A 23,348-nucleotide genomic window follows, 5' to 3' on the forward strand; every position below is an offset into this window, starting at 1 on the left:
GTGTCAAACTGCATTATTTCTATAGTGTAATGCATCCTTGGAAGGCTATGGCATTTTGCTGACTCTTTAAAAACAACAAACATTCTTTCATTTTTCATGTCTATAATTCAGATGGAGACATCTCCATCACGTAGACAGTTCTTTTTATTCATAGGTGACAAGTTATCTTTTTTCCTATACTTTCTGGCAATAGTATAGGCAGTGCCCTCCAGACTAAAAAGACATCTTGGCATCACTTGGGAAAATTGCCTTAGGATGCCACTGTACCTCAAAGTTAAATTGTGTTAACTCTCCTGGCTTCCGCTTCCAGATGGCATGACTCAAGTCTCAGTAAAAGGGTTCATGCTACAGTGTTCTCAAAAAAACTAGAAGTCTGAGGGCTTCGTCAAAGAAGACAAATCCATTAAACCAAAGTTTACCTTGCAAATATCTGACTCACCAAAGACATTTATTTTTTTAAAATTGTGTCATCTGTTTTTAAAACTTTTCAGTCATGTGAAGGTTTAAGGTAGAGACAGGGAACCTTTGGCCATTCAGAAGAGATTACCACACAGGGGTTATCCTGTCCTTGTGCCCTTCTTGTCCTATCCTTCCCGTGCGATTGCACGAAGGACTTTCAGATGACGTTGTGCAGATCCCATCATTAACCCATCATTAACCTGTCATTAAAGTGACATTTGCTGGCATTTTGCATTAATGGAAGTTCGCGTTATTGCAATGCCGCTTTAATGACTGGTTAATGGCAGGATCGATGTTACAGTTTGAAAGCATTTCTGCTATTGCAGTCATGGATGGGTTAATGATGGGATAAGATGGGGGGGGGGTGATCCTGTCCCTATTCCATCCCCTAATTTCCAGAGTGTTTGCATCACAGTTCCCACAGTCCCTTGCCATTACCCATGCTGGTTGAGGCTTCTTGGAACAGAGTTTAAAACCAAACTCTCCCTTACTCTGATTTAGGGACTATTTCAGTATTCTCTGCTCTAAATACTATTGGTAGTCTCAGATAGAGTAGGCCTATTGAATTAGTGGGATTGACACATCATGGGTCTCCAACTGGGACTACTAATAGATTTCTGAGCTCTTTCTCCTTTGTTATATTTTCTTCTCTATCGCTTTCTTTTTAAAAATAATTGACTGATTGATTTTAACACTAACAAACTAGATTACAATTAGAATCAAAACAATATTCATCCAACAAATACATTCAGATAATAATAATAAAAAGAAAGAAAGAAAGAAAGAAAGAAAGAAAGAAAGAAAGGGCCTTATCATAGGATGGTGCTTGTGAGGAGAGATATTTGTAAATTATAATGTTTTCCTAATTTCCTTATATACAAATATAAGTTGTGCATGGGCTACTAGGAAAAGCACTGAGAACAAACAGAATGAATGTTTAAAAAGTATCAGTAGTTTTCTCAAACACAAACAACATGCACTAGGAACTTCCCATAAAGGCTTTTGATTACTGTCAGCCTTGTTGGCTACATGCTAACTACCAAACTGTTTTTCCGCTTCCACCCAGGCTACTGGATCTGTCCAAGAGCTAGTACTTCAATTGTCAGTGGAAAAAAAAGAGAGGCTTCTAGAGGCTTCAGGATCATGGTGATTATAGTTCCCCAGCAATTATCTTACGAGTAAACAAAACAACAAAGTTGCTGTGTCTCAGGATATATCTATGTATCTATCTAATTCATCATAAGAATTTTCAATGCATTTTAAGTGAAATTTCTCTTTGCTGTGGGGAGTTTGTTGCTTTCTACATCACTTTGTCCCAAGCTAGAATCCTCAGGATGTGTTAGACTAGAACTCTTGCCACAAGAGCCATAAGTCATACTCAGGATAACTGAGATGCCATTGACTAGGGGACTGAATTCCATACATCACCCCAAGAATGTGGACCCTTGGATCAGGGATGTAGCCAGAATTTTGGGAAGGGGGTGGGTCCAGACTAAGTGCCACTATTATAGTGGGGCTTGGGTGCGGCGGTGCGGCGGCATGCACCATTCATTGTATCTAATGGAAGGGGGGGCTCTGGACCCCACGGACCATACCCCCCTTGGCTATGTCCCTGCTTGGATCCTCCTGATGTTTGGGACTTCTCTGAAACCCCAGGCAGAACCCTTGGGAGGTGCTAAAGCAGCAAACCCTCACACCTTCCACACAGAACAGTAGCAAGACAACCAGTGCAACCTATTGTGCCTCTACAAGCATCATGCTGACAACTGTCTTAGCTGGCCTGTACTTATATCTGGAGTGGTTTCCTCTATTCCCTGCTGGAAACTTAGATGGGGATGATGTACTACATATGTAGAGAGTGGTGGCTTAGACAAAACTGCATGAAGCTCCTCTTGCACTTTCTCTTGAAGTGCTTCCACATTAGGACCCTTTAGCACTGCTGAGGTACTGCTTTTCAGTACTTGTAACTAGCCGCCTACAACAAGTTAATAGTAGACTAATGGTGACTCTGTGAATGTGACACCTCCAAGACCCCCTAGCCTCAACTGGTCTGTTAAAGTCCTGAAGACTCAGGGCTATGTCCTTGAATGAGTCTATCCATCAGGTTGGAATGCAGTCTTCCTTTCTTACAGTAGCCTCCTATCTTCCTTAGCATTTATTGTCTTTTCTCATGCCTTCTCTTGAGATAGCCGAAGTACAACAGCCTTCATATAGTCATCTTGGCTTCCAAGAAGAGCTCAGGACTTAAGTGGAATTAAAACAGGGTGTCACAGAGCATTCAGACCATTTCTCTGTTTACTGTTTCCCATAGCCAAATTCCTTCTGTACTGAACCAAGAGGTTCTCTTCAACAAAGATCCCTGGTAATTTAAAATAATTTTTATTGCTTGAAGGTTCACCCCATTTTATTGACCATTATTGATCCTGTCTAGGGAGTTAGTGCTTTCCCTTTTATAGCCTCCCTTGTGAATGGTTGTATGCTGATTTCTCTCACTTTAAAATAAAAATAGTGGAGTCATTCTTGCAGTTACTTTTCTCTCTCTCCTCTTCCATGGGGAATTATGAAGAAGGGGTGCTGATATTCACAGCAAGGCTGTGTGAGAGAAATTAATCATATAATGGTGATACCTAAGAAAGAATAAAGTGGGCTGAATCTTCAAGGAAAAAGTGTTTCATTTAAAGCTCAGGTATGAATTGGATAGCCAATGGTGAAGAATACTGGCATCTGAAGTTCAGTAACATTATTCTGAAGATCTGCACAATTCTCACCTTTGACTTAAAAGCACAAAAGGCATGAAAAGCCTGGATGCTGCTTTGTTTGAACTAGATAAACTAGAGCTGCAGCTGTAATGTTAGAAGTTAGATTTTGATGGGGAAATCCATGGGAAAGGAATGCAAGAAAATGGCGGTAATCTGGAAATGATGTCACTGGGATGCTCTAGAAAATGTGCGTCAAGGGTGCATTTGGGAGTAAAGGCTGAACTTGAGGCTGAATATACAACTATTTCCATTCCTCCTGTCAGTCATGTATTTGGCTTATTTGTTAATTCATATCTCTAAAGCCACAGAAGGCATCATCTTGCATGATTAAAGAGATATGTATGTGGGAACAGCAGGGTGTGTTTCTTCAATGAAAACTTGAAAAGGAAAGCATATTGCATTTGTTGCTTACCACCTTATTGCCAATTTCCAGGGGAAGAAGCAAGCAACAACATGAATTAGCCTCACCCACGTTCATGTAAAAAGTTAAAAGAATTGTCTATGATTCCTCTTTCAGAAAGCTTGAAAATTTACTATTCAGGCCCTTTTCACACTCCTCAATGATAGTGCTATGATTCCACTTCAACTGCCATAACAATATCCTATGGAATACTGGGATTTGTAGTTCAGGGAGGGGCCACTTTAAATTCTCAGCCGTAGAGCTCAAGTGTGTCCCAAACTACACACCCCAGGATTCAGTAGGGTATTGCTATATCAGTTTGCTACTATGGATTGCACCGTTAACAAAATAGAAGCCAGGATGTAATATGTGGACTGCTGCACTCACCCAAAATAACATTTTTCTGGCTGTCACACTGATGGAAGTTTCCACTGGTTTGTTGTTGTGTGCCTTCAAATTGTTTCCAACTTATGGCAACCCTAAGGTGAGCCTATCCCATAGTTGTATGGGAAACAAGATTATTCCCATAGAGTTTGCCTTTCCCTTTCCCTGAGGCTGAGAGAGTGTGACTTGCCCAAGATCTCTGAATGAGTTTCTATGGCCCAGTGAGGATTCAAACTCTGGTCTCCAGGGTTGTAGTCCAATGCTCACACTACTACACCATGCTGGCATTCTACCAGTAGAAGTCATTACAGTGGTACCTCGGGATACGAAATACCCAGGTTACGAATTTTTCGGGTTACGAAAAAATCCCATAGGGATTTATTGTTTCGGGTTACGAAAGTTTTTTCGGGTTACGAAAAAACTCCGGCGCTGTTTTAAATGGAGCCGTGGCGGAGCCGCGGCTTTTTTCCCCATTAGCGCCTATGGCAATTCGGGTTACGAAGGTTTTTCGGGTTACGAAATTAGCCGCGGAACGAATTAATTTCGTAACCCGAGGCACCACTGTATTTCCAGAAATGTACTGTTTTAGACTTGCTATGCAACACAGTATCATGTCTTGAATATGTTACTTTTTTGGACTACAACTCTTGAATTTCTTCAGTGACTGTGGCCATTCTGCCTGGAATATTATGGCAGCTGTAGTTCAAAAAGGTAATTGTTCAAAGTTGTGGTGCATGGTACACAGTAGAGTTTAGGCAGTAGCATGTACCTTGTAGCAACAAGCCATATGTATAGTAGCCAATTACAGTGTTATTTTATGCTAGTCCCATTGAATCAGTATTATATAGTATTTTGCTGATGTGAGCTTTGGGAGAAGAAAATGCTAATCCCAGAACATGTTCAAACAAACCACTTAAGTTCTTCTTAGGGTGTGGCAGGGCATTTGTTGGCCTGAAGAATGAACAAACTGATTATAGGGCTAACGTTTTTATGCAGTGTCAGAAATCTTACCCTGAGATAATCATTCTTAGGAATTATGATATACCAGCATGGCGTTGTGGTTTGAGTCTTGAACTATGACTCCGGAGAGCAGGGTTCAAATCCCATCTTGGCCAGGTAAACTCACTAGGTGACCTTGGGCAAGTCACACTCTCTCAGCTTCAGAGGATGATCATGCTAAACCCCCTCTGAAGAAACCTGCCAGGAAAACCCTGTGATAGGTTTGCCTTAGGGCTCCATAAACCGGAAATGACTTGAAGGCACACAACAACAACAAACAATTTACTTTTGTAAGATTCTATACATACTGTAATATTCAGTGGATGTGCTTTGTAACTCTTAATTATTGAGCACTAGGCCACTTTGACATGCAAGATTCATAACTGAATCCGCTATCCTTGACGTTTCCCCTAAAAAGAGCCATGAATGCGGAGGGGAACAATCTGAATTAGGACCAGAACATTGTGGAGAGGATGCCCAGGGAACTCCCAGACTACCAAGAATTTTTCATTTCTATTCCCCAGCTAGAGAGCCGTTGCCAAGAAACTGATTTTTTTCCCAGAACTCAAATTCAAGAGATATCAAATGAGGGAAAGAGCAATGCCAGCAATAAAAGAAAATAACTATATATCTTAAATAGTGCAAGATTGCTAAAGTACTATGATACTTTGACTATAACTCCTGAATAGCAATACTATGAATATGTAGGTAAAACTGAAATAAGAGAAACTGGAAAGTCTCATTATTTTCTGAAACTTTCCCTCTTTCTGTATAAGCACAAAGAGAAATCTGGCAAACTAGAAACTATCAGGGTTTTTTTGAAAAAAGAATCATCCTGTGTATACTTGACTATAGGTCAACTTCATGTATAAGTTGAGGGCAGGTTTTAGGGACAGAATTATGGATTTTTGATATGGCCTGTGGATAAATCGAGGGTGAAACTTAGGGGCATGTAACAAAGGATGTAAAGGATGAGCAAAGAAAAATGATGACAAAATTCCATCAGACAAAACTGTTTATGCTCACCCTAAAGGCTGGATGGATGAGGTGGGAAATATGGTAAACTGTGGCTGTGCGATGTATGGGTGATGTGACCAGGTTCTGTCAGAGCTAAGAAAACACACACATGTCAAAAAAGATGAAAAGGCAAAGCAAAGAAAATGGCAATGACACTAACAGAGATTACATGTAGCCTTTAACTTTAACGTGATAACTTTGCCTGATTTAAACTCTCAAAAGCTGACAAACATACCCAAATCCTTATTATTATTCAGGTCCTTCAAGGATGGATTCTTCTCAGTGCTCCTTTGAGGGAAAGCACCAAAGAAGTGCCACCATTGCCATTTTCCTGCCCAGACATTCAAAAAGGTTAGGGGTGGTGCCATGGCAAAGAAAGTAGAGAGAGAGTTGTGCTTCTTTTAGGTGCTCCTGGGATGGACTAAGCTCTCGCCTTTTGCTACTCTACTCTACTTACAAGGCCTCTCAAAGCCACCAGCAGCCAGGTAGGTAGGTAGGCAGGCAGGCCAGCTGGCGGAGGGAGTGAAAGAGGAAAGGAGAAGGAGATTTTATTTTAGAATAAATTGATTCATCCTAAAACCACCACTTTAAAAGTGGTGGCAGGGAATGTCGGGCGGGGGGGGGGGGGTTGTGTTTTCCCTGCGTTCTCCCCTTTGAAATCAATCTCATAAGGATCAGGAGCGATTTCAAATGGAAACTGGGGTCATATATCTCAAATCCTGCCGCAATTTATATCGCAATGGGAATGACCCCATTGTCTCACACATAAGTCAACCCAGTTTTGGGTTGATTTTGTTACTACAATTTCTAAACCTATACATGAATATATACAGCAGGTTAAAGAAAACTTCTGTCATCTTGCATACTTTTCCTGCCTTGCACAGCTATAGATTTATTTCTAGATCCAGATATCTGAAAGGAGAATAATATAATTTGGCTCATTGGTGCTTGTTTTCTTTTATTTGAGGGTGCAGACTGCTGCTGTCAAAGGCAACAAACATTTTCATTGCTTGTTACACTCGTGCGATTGCACATGTATTTGCTATCCCAGTTTTCCTACCCGGTCTTCTTTGCAAAATTCACCTAAGAAAGAAGTCTTCATAAGATATCTGCTTCCTGCTGGAGCATGTTAGTACAGCCTTTTGGAGCTTTATACTTGTCAAGTTCAACCTGAATGCCTTTCTCTATCATGTGTAAATTGCCAAGAGGGATTATTAAGAGAGAGTGCAACTACAAAAAAGGGAGTGGCATCAGACTTCAGGTGAGCTAGCACATTCTTGCTGCTCAGTAGTATACCAGCTGCTATAGTTCTTTCAGCTCTGTTCTTATTTCATCTTTTGTCCCTAATATCAGTGAGGAGGGTCGCTGCATAGACAGGTAAGTTTCGAATATGGTGTGTTTGAAAATTTACTTCTAATTATGATATATCTATGATTTCTTGGAAACTACCTACTGGGCTTGATGGAGGGAAAGAGGAAAGATGCAAGCGGAGATTTCTACAAGAAACTGCATGCATATAAAATATGACAAGCACTTTCCATTTGATGTAAGCTTGCTGGTCAAAGTTTTATTCTCGTATTAGTGCAACATCCTTTCGAACATCCTTGTTTGTTTTCCAGAATATTTAGTTTATTTTGGGACTGAACTTGTTGATATAACAAAATCATGTTAAACATTTGGAACTTAATAGCTGATTTTTCTGATGACAAGGAGATTTCTAAGCAATTTTTAAAATATATGCATATGTAAAAATCATGCCTTTATCATGGCACAAGAATAAAAAACTTTCTTTTCCAGCTTACTGTGCTGTTTGGTGAATGCAGCTTTTTGTGAATTTCATGGTCTTAACAAATGTTCCTGCAAGCTGGTGCCCTCCAAATGTGTTGGACCACAACTCCCATAATCTCAACCCAGCGCAGCTAAGAGCTGCCTTGACTGAAGGTGCTGGAAGTTTTAGTGCAACACATCTGGAGGACATAACCATGGAGAACATTCGTATAAATGATGAAAGTGTTAGAAGAGAAAATTTCAACATGAATGTATTCCTTCCACAAAGCTTTCTTTATTCTATTCATCAAATGACTCATGCTTGTTTCATGGGACTAGGACAATGCTACAATTAACGTTTACTTATGACATGCTTTCCAATTTATTTTTGAAAAAACACAGTATGTTATAAATATATAGTCCCAGTGTGATTTCTGTATGTTGCCATTCAGTCAAATGTATTGATTCTTGAAGAAAATGTGAAGGGGTGAGTTCCATAGTTGTAGATGTATTTCAAAAACAGAGCTAGATAAATCAGGAGGTGGATTCTAGGATTTGCATAAAGCATCTGGTACTTGCTCAGTCCTCTGCCCCTCTTCCCCTTCTTTCCTAAAAGTATTCCAATATAGAAGGGGGAAGCCTCTCCCTGCTCTGTATGAGTGATTGACTTGCAAGTGAATCAGATGAAAATAATTTCCCTCCAATTTTATTTCCTTCTTCTTACCCATTTTCCAATTTTCCTCCTCTTCCTCTGCTTCTCTCTGTATAAAAATATAGGCTTTTGTTAAATGTTTCACATATGAGACTGAAAAATTAATCTCCACGAACAAAAGGTTTGACTAGACTTCTACTTTGCATAGCTAGAAGCTGACAATAAAGCTAGGAACACCCCACCCACCAATGGCCTTGCTTTGGCGGCTGTTTATTTCACAAATTTATGAGCAACAAAGGAGTCAGACTGACATCCTCATGAAGGATCTACTAGATTTTTCCACCTGTTAAAGAGATGACATGAGACTGAATCATGCCCCACCCATCTGATTCTTAGCACCCAAAATATGGCCAGCCTCAAGCTGGACCAATGTGCTGCTGTTTAATTCTCCAACAATAGTTTTTGAGTTTTCTGAAGGCAAACTTATTCTGGTCATTTTATTGTCAAAGAGATCCAGAAATTTTCCAGGTTAACCATAACTGAAGAGAACTTTTAGAAACATGAATGTGTGGCACCAATAGTAAAGGAAAGTAGAGAGTGTACGTTGTGTCTGTGCATGTGTAGGACAGAATATGTCAGCTGAAGACAAATGGCAGCAACTTTATTAATCTTTTCACAGAAGCTGGCTTTTAATCCACAAAGGTTCATACTAATATAAACCTGTTCACCACAACAACAGTTTTCTCTCAACCATTTTTCTTTAAAAAAAAAAAAGACATTATTTGAATTATACCCAATAGTTTTGGCACTGCTTAGGGAATGACTCCAGGTGTTCTATATTTATATCTCATTCTACAGCTAAAAAGCCTCTCAGGGTGACTAAGGGCTGAAACAGATAGCTATAAAGAATTGGCTTAATGCTGCCCCTTGAGCTCTGGATTGGGGCTGCGGCAACTGCACACCATGGCCCCAATCAGACATTTTTCTGGCCCAAAAAGAGGTGGCAAAATGCTGCTATTTTGGGGGGGGGGGGGGCAGAAAAAGGTGCCTTTTCCACTGCAGTAGTAGTGTAAACAGCATGTCACAGAAATGTTGTGATGCTGCCTACTGTGTGGTCAGTGGGGTGGCATGACAACAACTTGGGGGCAGTGTTGGGGCATGCACTGTGCATACACCATGCTCCCATGCCACCCTGAAGCTGGTGTTTTTTGCTGGTCTGCTTTGCCCCTTAGCTACCAATTTAAAAATATAAAAACATAGCTCCTGTCTTTAGGCATAAAATCTGAAAAATGCATGACACAAGAGAAAAAGGGGACAGGGCAGCAAAAATAAAACAAGAAAAGTCAAATAAAAGTTCTTAATGTTATGAGGTTCCTTAGCCTGGTCCAATGGTTGCTGGATGCCAATTGAGGAGAGACAAAAGACCAGAGGAATTGATGTCTGAGGAATGTGGATGGTGGCCTTGCTTTCCTTCTCTTTCTCTACCACAACCTGATAGAATAGCTGGTGTATAACAATACACCAACAGGTCCCAACTGAAGGTACAGAATAGAAAAGGACATCTTTTAACAAAACAATCTGTTTACCCCCCCCCCCAAGTGGAGAGACTTGGGGTTCCCACCAACTGTGCTAATGTCGCCTTTAAATGTTGGGGGAGCTGCTTAACTCAAAGAGGCTTGCAAGAGTTTGGGTAACTTGAGGATCATTTTCACCTATGTATACCAGTACTAAGTGCTGGAGGACTCCAAGTCTGGTGAATATAAGAAGGTTTTTATTCAGAAATATGCAAGAGTGTAACCAAACACACAGTAGTAATTCAAACAGAAGCACCATATGGAGCTACCTGAAGTGGAGATATGGAAATTGGATAGTGGACGCTTAGAGGAGATAATATTTATTTGTCCTGAACAGGAAACCATAAAAGGTGGGGTGTGGCTCAACAGGATCTGAGGGTGACACAGTGAATAGAAGAGCTATGCACACACAAGACTAGACCCATGTATAAGTCGAGGGCAGGTTTGGGGCCAAAATTATGAAATTTGATATGACTCATAGATAAGTCAAGGGTAAAATGTAACAAAGGATCTAAAGGATGAAGGAAAGGAAAACAATTTCCAAGAACTTAGGCCTTATACAGGCTGGCAGTTTGGGCCGGCTTGGGGACCAAGTTGGGGTGTAGCATCTCCAAGACACACTCCCTGGCTCTGCCCCCAGGGTACCATGATGCCACGCGTCATTCCACATGGCGCACAGTGTCACGGTGCTCCTCCGGCACTGCGTCAATGGCAACCCTAGGTCCAAAACACACTGCAGAAATAATCCAATTTGAGACCATTTTAACTGCCCTGGTTCAATGATAGGGAATTCTAGGAACTGTAGTTTTGTGAGACATTTAGCCTTCTCAGTCAGAGAGCTCTGGTGTCATGATAAACGACAGTTCCCAGGATTCCTTAGCATCCAGCCAGGTCAGGTAAAGTGGTCTCAAACTGGATTATTTTTGCAGTGGGTTTTGGACCTATGTGCCTGACTTTGTGTGTATATGTGCCTGCGAGTGCATTTCCTCTTTACTTCAGACAACAAAATGTCTTGGGCCTGGTGTGCATTCTGTTTGCCTGTATACATCAGAGTCATTGGAAACAAACAATTGGAATATGGCTGGAGTACTACAGGTTGCTAGTCAACTTTGTACTATAACGTAGAAAAACTGTTAAACTGACTTAAAAAAAGAAGAAGCTGAGGTCCAAACTCCATGTTCTATCTCTTATGTTTGGTTCATTCCAACTTTCTGATACATGTGAAGTCAAAGGCTTTCATGGCCGGCATCCATAGTTTTTTGTGGGTTTTTCGGGCTATGTGGCCATGTTCTATATGTGGCTATAGATTTATCAAGACAGCAGAAAATTAATTTAATCAGGAGTCTTTAAGAAACCTCCAGTGTAATAAGCAGACTGTCTCTTCCTAAGCATTCTAATGCTATGTGGGTAGGTCTCAAGCTGACAGTACTTCTAAGCTGCCGCTATGCCTTGAGCGATTGGTTAGATGCTGACTTAATATTTCTCCAGCATGAGGAAGAAAAGATGTGGCATAAGTTTGTATCAGAGTTTCTGTAATCCATGTTTCATTTTTTCCTCTGACTCCACCCCAGGCTGAGATTTCCCAGTGACTAACAGTTTAGTGGCTGTGTGTTTGGATGTTGTTCCCTTGAGAATCAATGCTATGCTTGTAGGTCTACCGCTGAGTCTCACCATTCCCAGAGCAGCTCTCTTCCCACGGACACCTACTCCCCACAGGGATGGGAAATCCAGGAAATCAGCTGAATGTACAATTGATACAAACTGGGTTGTGGTTTACCTAGAGCTGGGAAAAGTTATTTTGGGAGACTGCAGTTTCCAGAGCCCCCAGCCACCACATCCAAGCTCTTGGTATTACCTGCACATTGAAGTGCTTTGTTCTTGTCTATTGTTGTTAACTCTTTGTTGCCTTCTGATGTGCCTGCACTTTGCCTTTTCAGAAAACAGTTTCTGCCTCTTCTTTGAAGAGCTAATTCAAACTTGCTAGTCTTCTGTCTCATTGCATGGAGGATTCTAGCACAGCAATGCTCAAAGAAAGAACAAGTTGAGAATATTTCCTGGGGAAAAACAAGTATCTTGAGAAAACCTACCACATCTGAGAGAATGGCTTTTAGCCAACCCCCCTTCTGCCACAGAGGCCATGGTTTCCATCTGGATGTGCTTTCAAATAAATGTGCCCTGAACTAAACGTTGACTGGTGACTCTGATGTAAACTGGGCATGAAAACTACTTTGAGTTTTAGTATGAACTATAAAGGAGCTGCCCAAGTACATGAACTTTGATTTGGTAAGTTTGGGCAGTTTGGATAATTCCTTTACAGTTCACACTAAAACTTGCAACATTCGAATGGCCAGTCTCTACTGCCCTTAACACTTTGTTGTTGTTTCCCTTCAAGTCATTTCTGATTTATGGCAACACTGAGAACCTATTATGGTTTTTTGTGCAAGATTTGCTCAGATTTTGCCTCCCTCTGAAGCTGAGAGAGTATGACTTGCCCAAGGTCAGCCAGTGGGCTTCCATGGCTGGTCAGGGATTCGAACCCTGGTCTCCAGTCATAGTGGAGTGCTTAAACCACTACACCACACTGGCTTGTGAGTAGATCAGGCTAAATTAATAGTGTGACTGGCCCAAGATTGAATTACTTGAGGTCCAGAAAAAATCTCCAAAAAGGTCTCGTTGACTGGTTTCCATGTTTATTCCCCAACTTTGCATAGAGAATGGCATGGCATTTGACCAAGCCACCAAGATGAATGTTATTTAATATTATTATGTTCACTCCAGTCTGTTGAGTTGTGAGATGTTCCAAGGCATAGCACTTATCTAGGTTTGGTTTCCCTTGAGTAATGATCAGGGGAGGCCAATTGGAGTTTTGTAATACTTGAGTTTAATTTACAAATATATAGGTTGATGAACGTAGGTTGAGGTCCATTCTAGTGAGCAGCCAAAAAACCAGTAGTCTTCTATCAGATATCTTAAGGGAGATATCCTGGCAGCCAGCAGTGTGAGATGCTTATGAAATCTCAAAATTCTTTATGGCCAAAATGCTTTTAAGAGAGCATAAATATAGGCTGGTGTACTTAGGCTGGATCCCACAGCTGTGCAACCTATTGTACAACATGTCCTATGGCCTTGACCCAAGTGTTGAGCAATAGTTGATTAACTCGCCACCCACTAAGTGAAAAGTGTGAGAGAGATGATTTTGTGTGTGTGTATTTTCAAGATGATTAGCTACACTAGGGACCACCAAACTTGTGCAGCCTCTGAGAAACCAATTTAATGCTAGTGTAGTGTCTCAACTAGGATTCCAGGCTGTAACTTTCCTAGTCTCAAAAACAGTTAGGTCCATTTTGCTTTAACACTTAGATTATATTGTCTTTAGCTATGAAGAGAGACATTGGTGCTGGCTGGCTGGGCCCTATGGGGCGCCCTTGTGACGTGTGAGGGGCGGCACTCTCAGACGCCCCTCGCCCCTTGCATGTGATGAGGGAGTCAAAATGGCGGCGCCCTGTACATACAGGTGCCGCCATTTTGACGTGACAGATGCCTATCGTCCGCACGTTTCGGCACCCTTGTGATGCCACAAGTGCTCTATTGGTGCCTTGCGGCATCACAACTGCGCCGCAGAAAGAACCCGCTTTTTGCGGGTCCTTTTTGCTGCGTGAGGGAGCTGCGCGGTTTGTCCACTGCGGCTCCCTCGTGCAGCAAACCAGGGCGGTGGGAGACCGCCCTTTTGGGCGGTCTGTATCCCTCCAATGTTAACAGATGTGAGGCTTTCTTTTACAGCACATGTCTGGATGAAACTTGGAAGGCTGTGTCAATGAAACAAGCCCTAGGGGGAGTGATGTCACCTGGGGTCCATTCACATTACACAACTATAGTGCTATGATTCCACTTTAACTGTCATGGTTCCATCCTATGGAATCCTGGGATTTGTAGTTTGGTGAGGCACTAGAGCTCTCTGGCTGAGAATGCTAAATTCTGGCCGGTCTGTGAGCCATCAACTGCTAGACCATGGCAGGTTTGCACTCAGTTACCTCAGTGGGGCAAGAAAAGAGGATGAAGCAGAATCTTGCCTTCCCACTTGTCAAAAAGCAAAAAGCCAGTCAAAAACAAACTGTTGTAGCTTCTCCAAGCTTGCTTTTCTTCCTCGTTAATAACTTTTGCCATCTTTACATGTACCAGTTTTCATCTGTGAAATGTTGGAAGGTACAGTTCTATCAGCATGTTGCAGGTAGTGAGATGGAGACATGGCCTGTATCTACACTGCAGAATTAATGCAGTTTGACACTGCTTTAACTGTTATGGCTCAATGCTATGGAATTCTGGGATCTGTAGTTTGGTGAAATATTAAGTCTTCTCTGTCAGAGAACTCTGGTTCCACAACAAAGTATAAATCCCAGGATTCCATAGGATGGAGCCATGCAAAAGTGTCACTAAGGGGGTACTGGGCCACGGAGTGCACTGGGTGACATGCCAGAAGAGGTGTGACAGCTGGCTGAGCGCAGCCCCTGCTGCATGCTTTCCGACTTATGTGTAGAGTGGTGTTTAGCAGTGAGGTGAGGGGGTGGGCACTTTTGGCCTTTCCCCCAGACGCCCCATCCCCCCTCACTGAGTGACACCCTGGGCAGTGACACCACTGGAGCCATGACAGTTAAAGCAGTGTGAAACTGCATCAGGTCTGCAGTGTGGCAGCAGCCATAGTGAGTGGAATGCTGGGGTTGGAGATATGGTGTGTAGTGTTGCTTTCCTAAGGTAACCAAACTGACCAAGGACCAAGTAAGAAATGGAGAGCCTTTAGCCCTCCATATTTTGGCCTACAATTTTCATGAGACTCATCATCATAGCTAATGATAACAGATTGATGAGGGTGTTCATTATGTGTAGAGGACCAAAGGTTGTCCATCTGTGGTTTAAGGTAGTGGTTGCATGTCTTGGGCCCATTGCTGTTTCTGGAATACAGCTTACTGGAGGTTTTGGGAACTGAGGTCCAGTGATGTCTGAGAATTCAAGTTTTGCAGTGATTGATTAAAGAAATGATAAGCAACAGAATAGTTTCTAATTTCATATGGCTTTTATTGACCTCATGAGACAGAACTTGGGAATTAACAGATATAAACATTGGGGCAGTACAGACGTGCCACCCCTGTAAGCCCCTGTCTGTGCTGCAGAATCCCCATGCTGCAGCACAGATGTGCTGCAAAAAAAGAGCTGCCTAGAGTGGCTTCTTTTTTGCGACGCCTGAAGCAGAAAGGGGAGCTGCCATGATGCCACTTCCTGCCAGTGACGTCTAGTTGCTGTACGGTGGCATGGATGGGAGGCCACCATGATGCCGTATTAGGGTTCAGGAGTGTGCAGTGACTGCACACTCCCAAACTCTAATATCGCTGCTGCCATGCCACAAAGTGTCCATGTGTACTAGGCCATTATTTCTTTTTATAATTCAGTTATATGTTTAAATTGTCCCCTTTTCGTTCCTTTTTGCATTTGATATTATACTGTATAACTGTGTATTTGTGATTTTTTTTCTTTCTTTAAAACAAAAAGAGTTGTGATGCTTTCAGATATAGGCTGCCATTGTTCATTCATGAATATGTGTCAGACAGGTTAGATGTAATGTATTTTATAGTGTGTTCTGAAATAATAAATCATGAACTTTAAAAAAGGTGTTTGGATGTACAACTTCCTATTGTGCAGGAATTCAACCTTTAATTTAATGTAATTATTTTATATGTCTGTGAATAAATTATTGCAGCATGTATGGCTGTGAATTATCAGTTTATTCAATATACGGTATTTGTCAGAAACCTACATATATTGAATTATATTTGTGATGATGAAGCTTCTTACACCAAAGCAATACCTATTGAATCCTGGGGTGTGTAGTTTGGGAAAATACTCAACCTCTCTGGCTGAGAGTTAGAAGTCCCTCCTTGAACTAAAATCCAGGATTCCATAGGATATTGCTAAGTTAGTATGATAACACAGAATGTTCACAAATATCCCAACTTCCCTGGAACAAAGCTTTTAGTTTCTAGCCACTGCACGTATTGTCTATTAGAAACATCTCTAGGAGCATATGAAGAAAGGGAAAGTAGTGAGGGCCCACAAAGTTAGACTAGAGACTTTGGAGACTACCACATGGGGAAAAATCAGGGTATTTAAAAGGCATTTTCCTGGGAAAATCACACAATCGTGGTGAAGATTTTCACACATATCACAATCTAAGAGGACTTATCTCAGAAAAAAACAGGAATGCTCCAGCAACAAACCATTCATGGGATTTTCCGTGCAGCTTTCCCGGGAAAATGCCTTTTTAATCCCCTGATTTTTCCCGTGTGATAGTCTCCTTTGACAGAACTCCTTTACCTTTAACAATTGCATAAAATTCTTCCAGTTGTTCTGGGTCCTACTTTCCTATGCCCCCCATTGAATGTTGTGGTCTCATGGGGGGATAAGGATGGAATACAAGGAGGGGACTGACGTTTGCATGTCAGCTTGAATTAATCAGCTGTTTCTTGGGCTGATTGCTCTTGATCTTCTCAACTTCAGAAATTAGAAAATCTACAATCCTTGTCAAGACAAAAGAATATTAGGAATGGGTAGGGCAGCTATGAAAGAACTAGACAAAATCCTAAAGTATAAAGATAAACAGCTGGACACTAAAGTTGGACCTGTCCAAGCCATTGTATTCTCCATCACCATTTATGGATGTGAGAGCTGGACAGTGAAGAAAGCAGATAAAAAGAAAACTTTGGGGCTGTATGGGCCGGCATGCTCTGAGCCCTTTCCATGTCACCCGGCATCATCTTGGCACACACCTTTCCAGACGGTGCCTGCCATGATGCACGCTAGGTGCAGCACCCAAATGGTACTTCGTGGAAGGGGTGTCATCATGGTGCGCCAGCACACCTATGGTGCCCCTTCTGGGACGCAAAAAAAAGCCCCCTTTCAAGGCTTTTTTTTACTCCTTCTGGAGGCCATGGTGTGTGGTTGCTGCAGCCTCCATCTGGGGCAAACAGGGGTGGTGTTTGGCCGCCTGTCTGTAGAGGCCCTAAGTCTTTTCAGCTGTGGTGCTGGAGAAGAGCACTGAGGATACTGTGGATGGCCAAAAAGACAAACAATTGGGTCCTAGAACAAATCAAGCCTGAACTCTCCCTAGAAGCCAAGATTGCCACATTAAGACTATCATATGTTAGACACATCATGAAAAGGAATGGCTCATTAGAAAAGACAATGATGCTGGGGAAGGTGGAGGGCAGTAAAAAGAGAAGAAGACCGCATGCCAGATGGATAGACTCAGTCATGGAGACTGTGGGCCTGAGCCTACAGGACCTGAGCGGAGCAGTAGAGGATAGGAGGTCTTGGAGATGTCCCATGCACAGGGTCACCATGAGTCAAGATTGACTTGAAGGCAGCTAACAATAACAACAAAATAATCCTATAATATTTTTCAGGGAGTAATAAACCTATTGGGTTTAGGGGGTTGTACTGTTGAATTGGCATGGCTGTCAGGCCTTAATTCAGTGCAGAGCATAGTGTGTTTTAGCTCACTGAAATCTATACAGTTAAGCATCCCAAAGTGTGTAATGAGAAAGTGGCAATTGTTGACATACAGGATTGGTTGTCTGATGAATAAATTTGTCTGTTCTGTTTTAGAACTGCAGCAATGGATGCCGTACAGATCGCAAACACTGCTTTTGCAGTTGATGTATTCAAAAAGCTGGCTGAAAAGGACAAAACCACTAATATTATTTTTGCTCCACTTTGTACTTCAACCTCTCTGGCTCTTGCTTATAAAGCTGCCAAAGGTGACACAGCAGCCCAAATGAAACAGGTAGGTGTTGGCCTTTAGTTTAGACATCAGAGATATAAAAAGTCTGTGTTATCTACAGAAAATGATATTTTTGCCATTGCTAAGTTGAATTTCTCTTCTTTACATTTATGAAGTGACTGTGTCCCCCATATGCATCCTAATGTCTTTGGGTCTATCAGGAATAGCCAACTGCCAGGGACTGGTGAAGACTGCACTGTCCCTTGATGGAACATGGAGGGGTGGTCCTTTTGGTACCCTTCTACCATGCCCGTACAAGTTTGGATTTTGAACAAACCTATTTTTAACTGACTTCTCCAAAACTAGTGGGCTGGGAAAACTTTTTCCCATGGTAGCAGTGGCATGGGCTGTTTTAGGTCCAGGGGAGGTTTTTATTTAAACATGAAGTAAAGCATTTGCCTGGAAAACTTCAAAAAAAATTATTGAGAAACATTTTTGGGGCTGAATCAGAGTGGGGTGGGTGTCCCATGGGTTTATGAAAAGAGTCCAGTGGAGCTGTATGTGATCTGTGGCCTGCATTATCCCCCCCTCTCCCCAGTGTTCATTCAGTAACCAGGGATTGTTGGAGTTTGACCTGGCTCAATAAGAAAGATGCTCAAACTTATGTCAGGAAATATATGATATTGGACTAGATTGCCCTTGTGGTTCCTTCCAACTCTGTGATTCTAAGATTTTTTCTCTGAAGATGCCAGCCACAGATGGAGCAAAACACCAGGAATAAACTCTTGTAGAACATGACCACATAGACCAAAAAACTCACTAAAAACTATAGAAGGAAGGACTCCCTTATACAGTGTGTAGGTAAATTATGGAATTCACTGCAACAACTGGTGTGGTGATGGCCATCAACCTGGATGGTTTTAACAGCAAAACGACAAACTCATGAAGGATATGGCTGTCAATGGTACCACAGGTTAAGTCTCCCTTATCCAGAAGTCTGAAATATGAGATATTCGAAAAAACCAAAACCTTTTTCATGGATGGCTACAATTGTGACAGCTTTGTTTTCTGATGGGTCAGTGCACACAAACTTTGTTTCATGCACAAAATTATTAAAAAATATTGTGTAAAGTTACCGTCAGGTTATGTATATAAAATATACAGTTGGCCCTTCTTATTATACACTGATTTTTTATACACGGATGCAAGCATACATGGTTTGAAAATGTTCCAAAAAAGTATAAATTTCAAATATCAAACCTTGATTTTCCATTTTTGTAAGGGACACCATTTTGCTATGTCATTATATTTAATGGGACTTGAGCATACATGGATTTTGTGATACACAGGAGATCTTGGAACCAAACCCCAGCGTATAGCAAGGGTCCACTGTATATATGAAAGTTAAATCAATGTTTGTGTTTGGACTTGTGTCCTATCTCAAAGATATCTCATTATGTATATATATATGTAAATACAACTATTCCAAACTAAAATAAATAAATTAAACAAAAATCCAAACTCCAAAATTCAAAATATTTCGTTTCACTTAAAGGAGACTCAATATGTAGTTTTAATGGCTATAAATCCCCTCCCGTGTCAGAGACAGCGAGCCTCCAAACACAACCTTCTGGGGAGCATGACTGTGGCATTCATGTCCTTTTTGTGAGCTTTCCAGCTTCTTAGACATTTGGTTCACCACAATGAGATCAGAATAGTAAATTAAATAGTGCTCTGATTTGATCCACCAAGGGCTCTTCTTACACTTATTTGGCCTGATTCTGTTGGTAGTTATGTACTTCCAGGGCTTTGTATAGATAACAAGGTTCAAGCTGAAACTTGTTTGTTAACAGGGTCTTCATTTAGAAAATGTCAAAGATGTTCCTTTTGGATTCCAAACGATTACAGCTGATGCTTCCAAACTTAGTACATTTTATTCACTGAAAATGGTCAAGAGGCTCTATGCAGAAAAGTCTCTTAACCCAACTACGGTAAGCTACTAAGTAATAATTCCTGTTTCTCTCTGGGTCATCTGGGTGACTATTGTGGTCTAAATTTGGCCATTATTAATTACATGATATCAATTACGGTATTAAGTTTTACTTCACAATACATGTACTCTAAGTAAATGCTATACTTTATTTTTTAAACATTAACTTACAATGTAATCTTTTTACAATTTTATTCCAAAGTTTGTTTTATGTTTTGCTTACAGACATTTGAACAGTGTTCCTATTTAATCTAAAATCGAAGTAAATATTTTTAAAAAAACCACCACGCCTTCATGATGACCAAAAACGCCACTATCTTTGTGACATTTTATCTGATTCTAAAAAATTGATTGACCATTTGTGTATTTTGGTTCCATTATCTTGTTGATAAGAAAAGTGCTGTATGAATCTGTAACTGAATTAAAAATCCAGCTATGCTACTGTATTTCATTTTAATTGTGATTCCTCCCTTGATTTTAATGATGTTTTCTAGATATTTTTAATGGAAATCAATGTAATATAAAATTCAGGAGTTGTCAAAAACTTTATTTTATTTTAATCTATTAGCATCTCTCTTTGATCTGTTGGATGCTTGCAAGCAGAATAGGAAGGGTTCCCCACCACCATTACCCAAGTCTGATATGTTTTCCCAACCCTGAAGAACAGGGCTGAATTGATACTATACAATTATACTGGTTAGTAGTATGTAGGTGTAGTTCCTATCAAAATTATTTATGACTTTTTGATGCCTGTCAAAGAATGATTTATGACCTGTCAAGAATGATTTATGACCTGTCAAAATGGATTGATTGATTGATGACGTGTCCCTTCCCCAAAATTCTAGGGTGGGACATCTGGGCCATGTGACCCCTCTAAGACCATGCCTCACCACTCCCCGACCAATGGGTACTGTGTTTGGGCCTCTTTTGAATCACATGTTCCAAACTGGCCAATCGTGCTAGATTTTCCATGTTTTCCAATTTGTCCTTGAGGTCACACAACCCCTGACCAATGGTTTGGTCCCCACAAGAATCACGTGGTCCACACCACCCAACCAGGCTGTCTATCCCATTGTGAGATGCTGCCATTTTATGCATGCCCAGAGACGTTCTGCAGATGCAACATGGAGGCCAGTTTGGAACATGTGGTTCATTAGAGGCCCAAAAACAGCACCCATTGGTCAGAGAATGGTCTTACAGATTTCCAGATGACATATATTTCTATTTTAAATTATAATATTTGGAATATTACATTACAATATTTAGAATGAAATGATTTATGACTTATTTATAGTTTAAATAAATGGATATTCCATTAAGTTTTATGTGACAGCATTGTTCATTACACTGAAAACCAGCCAGTCTTATCTGTGCCCTCTTTCTTTTAGTTCTTTTTGGATGTCAATGTTTCTCTGAAACTAGAAATGGCTTGCATAATGTTTCTTTAATTATGGCCAAATCCCTGGTCCACTAAAGTTAGAGCATAACCTATATGTTTTAGATTAAGCATTGTACGTATACCACATTTGATTTTAACTGATTTGATTTCAGTTGACCATAGAAACTGTAAAATCAGGTTTATAAATGGAAACAGTCTCCTGAGATACATGAGAATATTAATCTAATTATGATTTTAATGGAAACATGTTGTTCTTGTCTGCCTTCAAGTCTTATCCAATTTCTGGCGATCCTAAGGCAAACCTAACATAGGGCTTTCTGGGGCCATGAGTGTGTAATTCACCAAGGTCAGCCAGTGGGTTTCCATGGCCAACTGGAAAATCTAATGCCCAATCCACTACACCATACTGGCTCTCTAATGGAAATTTAGGAAGATGAAATAACATATTATAAATACTGTATGCTGGTTCCTCCTCCTTCTGCTTTTTCTTTGAAATTCTTAATGAATTTCAAAATCTTTAATAAAATCTTTTTAAAGAAAGGTTATGTTATAAAGAGAGCCAGTGTGGTGCAGTGGTTTGAGTGCTGGACTGTGACTTTGGAGACCAGGGTCCATCAATGGAAACCCACTGGGTGACCTTAGGCAAGTCACATTCTCTCAGCCTTAGAGGAAGGCAACAGGAAACACCCTCTGATGAAATATACCAAGAAAACCCCTTGATTGGAAACCCTTTGGTAGGATAGGATTCAAATCAGAAGCGACTTGAAGGTACACAACAACAACAATAACAAGTGTTATAAAGACATCCCACTGTGCTATCCATGTTATGCAGAATATTGTCAATGTAAAATGGTCAGTCATGTTCTTGGCCTCTTGGATAAAACATGTTTTGCAAGTGTCACATCTAGATACTCCCGTTAATGCAAAATGCAGGGCTATGCCATTTCAATGACAAAACAATGACAGGATATGCCTGATGTCATTTGAGTCTTTTGTGTGACCATGCACTTTCTAGAAGGCCTTTCCCAAATAAAACTGGCCGGCCATAGTTTGACTGCCCCCTTGCACCATGTACTATGCTACCATGTTATGTTTATCATTAATAGATATTTTAATACTCTATTTTAAATGTATTATGTTTAATTCTTTTTAAAGGGGGGATGTTGTGATGTAATATTGTATGTGGGAGTTTTAACTTGTTAGCTGCTTTGATTGTTTTATTACAGAAAAGCAGGATAAAAATAAAAGTTTTATTTATTTTTTATTTATTATACCACTGGTGGATTTCTTATTTAGACTAGTTTCTCATGAGTGATTGAAAAATCTGCAGCTTATGCTAGAAGAAAAATAGCTATACAAATTTTCTTTAAGGTATCTACTTTTTTAAAAATAGGACCAATGTCATTGGTAGGTGATAAAATATAAGATTAGGGGCTCTTTCAAATTATGTAATTTTAGTACTATAGTTCTATGATTTAGTACCACTTTCACATGGCAACACCTATGAAATCCTGGGGTTTGCAGTTTACGGTGGGGCATTAGAATTGTCAGCTAGAGGGCTCCTCCGATGCCTCCCTAAATCACAAACCCTAAAGTTCTAGGATCCAGCCATGGCAATAAAAGCGATAATTGTGTAATGTGGATGGGCCTTAAGAAAGTTACTTTAGCACAATTCTGCACAAGGGCTTAACTTGGGCTTATTTTATTTTTCAGGAGTTTCTCAGTTCTATCAAAAGACCCTTCCCATCAGAATTTGAACTGGCAGATTTTAAAGATAAATCAGAAGACACCAGGCTGCAAATCAACAAGTCTGTTTCAGAACTGACTGATGGCAAGTGCATTCTTAGTCAAGCAATATGTTTAGTGGCTTTGAACACTGAAGTGTTTGAATATAATTTGAGTTGTGTGGGTGTGTACTATCAAATACACGTGTGGAGTGTGTGCATTTTAACAGTCTATGCCATATATTAAAATAGAACTCTCCATTTTGCTTCGACCTTGATGGGCCCTGCTTTCCTTTCTCCATGACCCTATGGTTTCTCAAGAGGCAACAGTGCCCCATTCACTATTTCCAAAGCTGTGCTATTCCATCCTATGTTGCCCATCCTGAACCACTCTCCCACTGCTCCATTGTCACTCTTCCTCACACAGTCACACACTACGTCTTCTATCCTTATCAC

General features: G+C 40.7%; 1 protein-coding gene across 2 annotated transcripts in view; it reads left to right on the plus strand.

Annotated features, from left to right (window-relative positions):
- Nucleotides 1–1,522: 1,522 nt before the first annotated feature.
- SERPINB5 (serpin family B member 5) overlaps nucleotides 1,523–23,348 on the plus strand; it is a 30,041-nt gene continuing 8,215 nt past the window's right edge. The window contains exons 1-4 of one of the 2 annotated variants that reach the window (XM_042466421.1): nucleotides 1,523–1,605; nucleotides 17,665–17,842; nucleotides 19,633–19,770; nucleotides 22,882–22,999. In XM_042466421.1, coding sequence (XP_042322355.1) covers nucleotides 17,675–17,842; nucleotides 19,633–19,770; nucleotides 22,882–22,999 — 424 coding nt within the window. In that variant the 5' untranslated portion in view covers nucleotides 1,523–1,605; nucleotides 17,665–17,674. Of the gene's footprint in view, nucleotides 1,606–7,321; nucleotides 7,396–17,664; nucleotides 17,843–19,632; nucleotides 19,771–22,881; nucleotides 23,000–23,348 lie in introns of those variants that run through there. The other variant, XM_042466419.1, reaches the window with a different exon arrangement.

Source organism: Sceloporus undulatus, chromosome 4, assembly GCF_019175285.1.
Source record: "Sceloporus undulatus isolate JIND9_A2432 ecotype Alabama chromosome 4, SceUnd_v1.1, whole genome shotgun sequence".
In the NCBI taxonomy this organism is placed as follows: Eukaryota; Metazoa; Chordata; class Lepidosauria; order Squamata; family Phrynosomatidae; genus Sceloporus; species Sceloporus undulatus.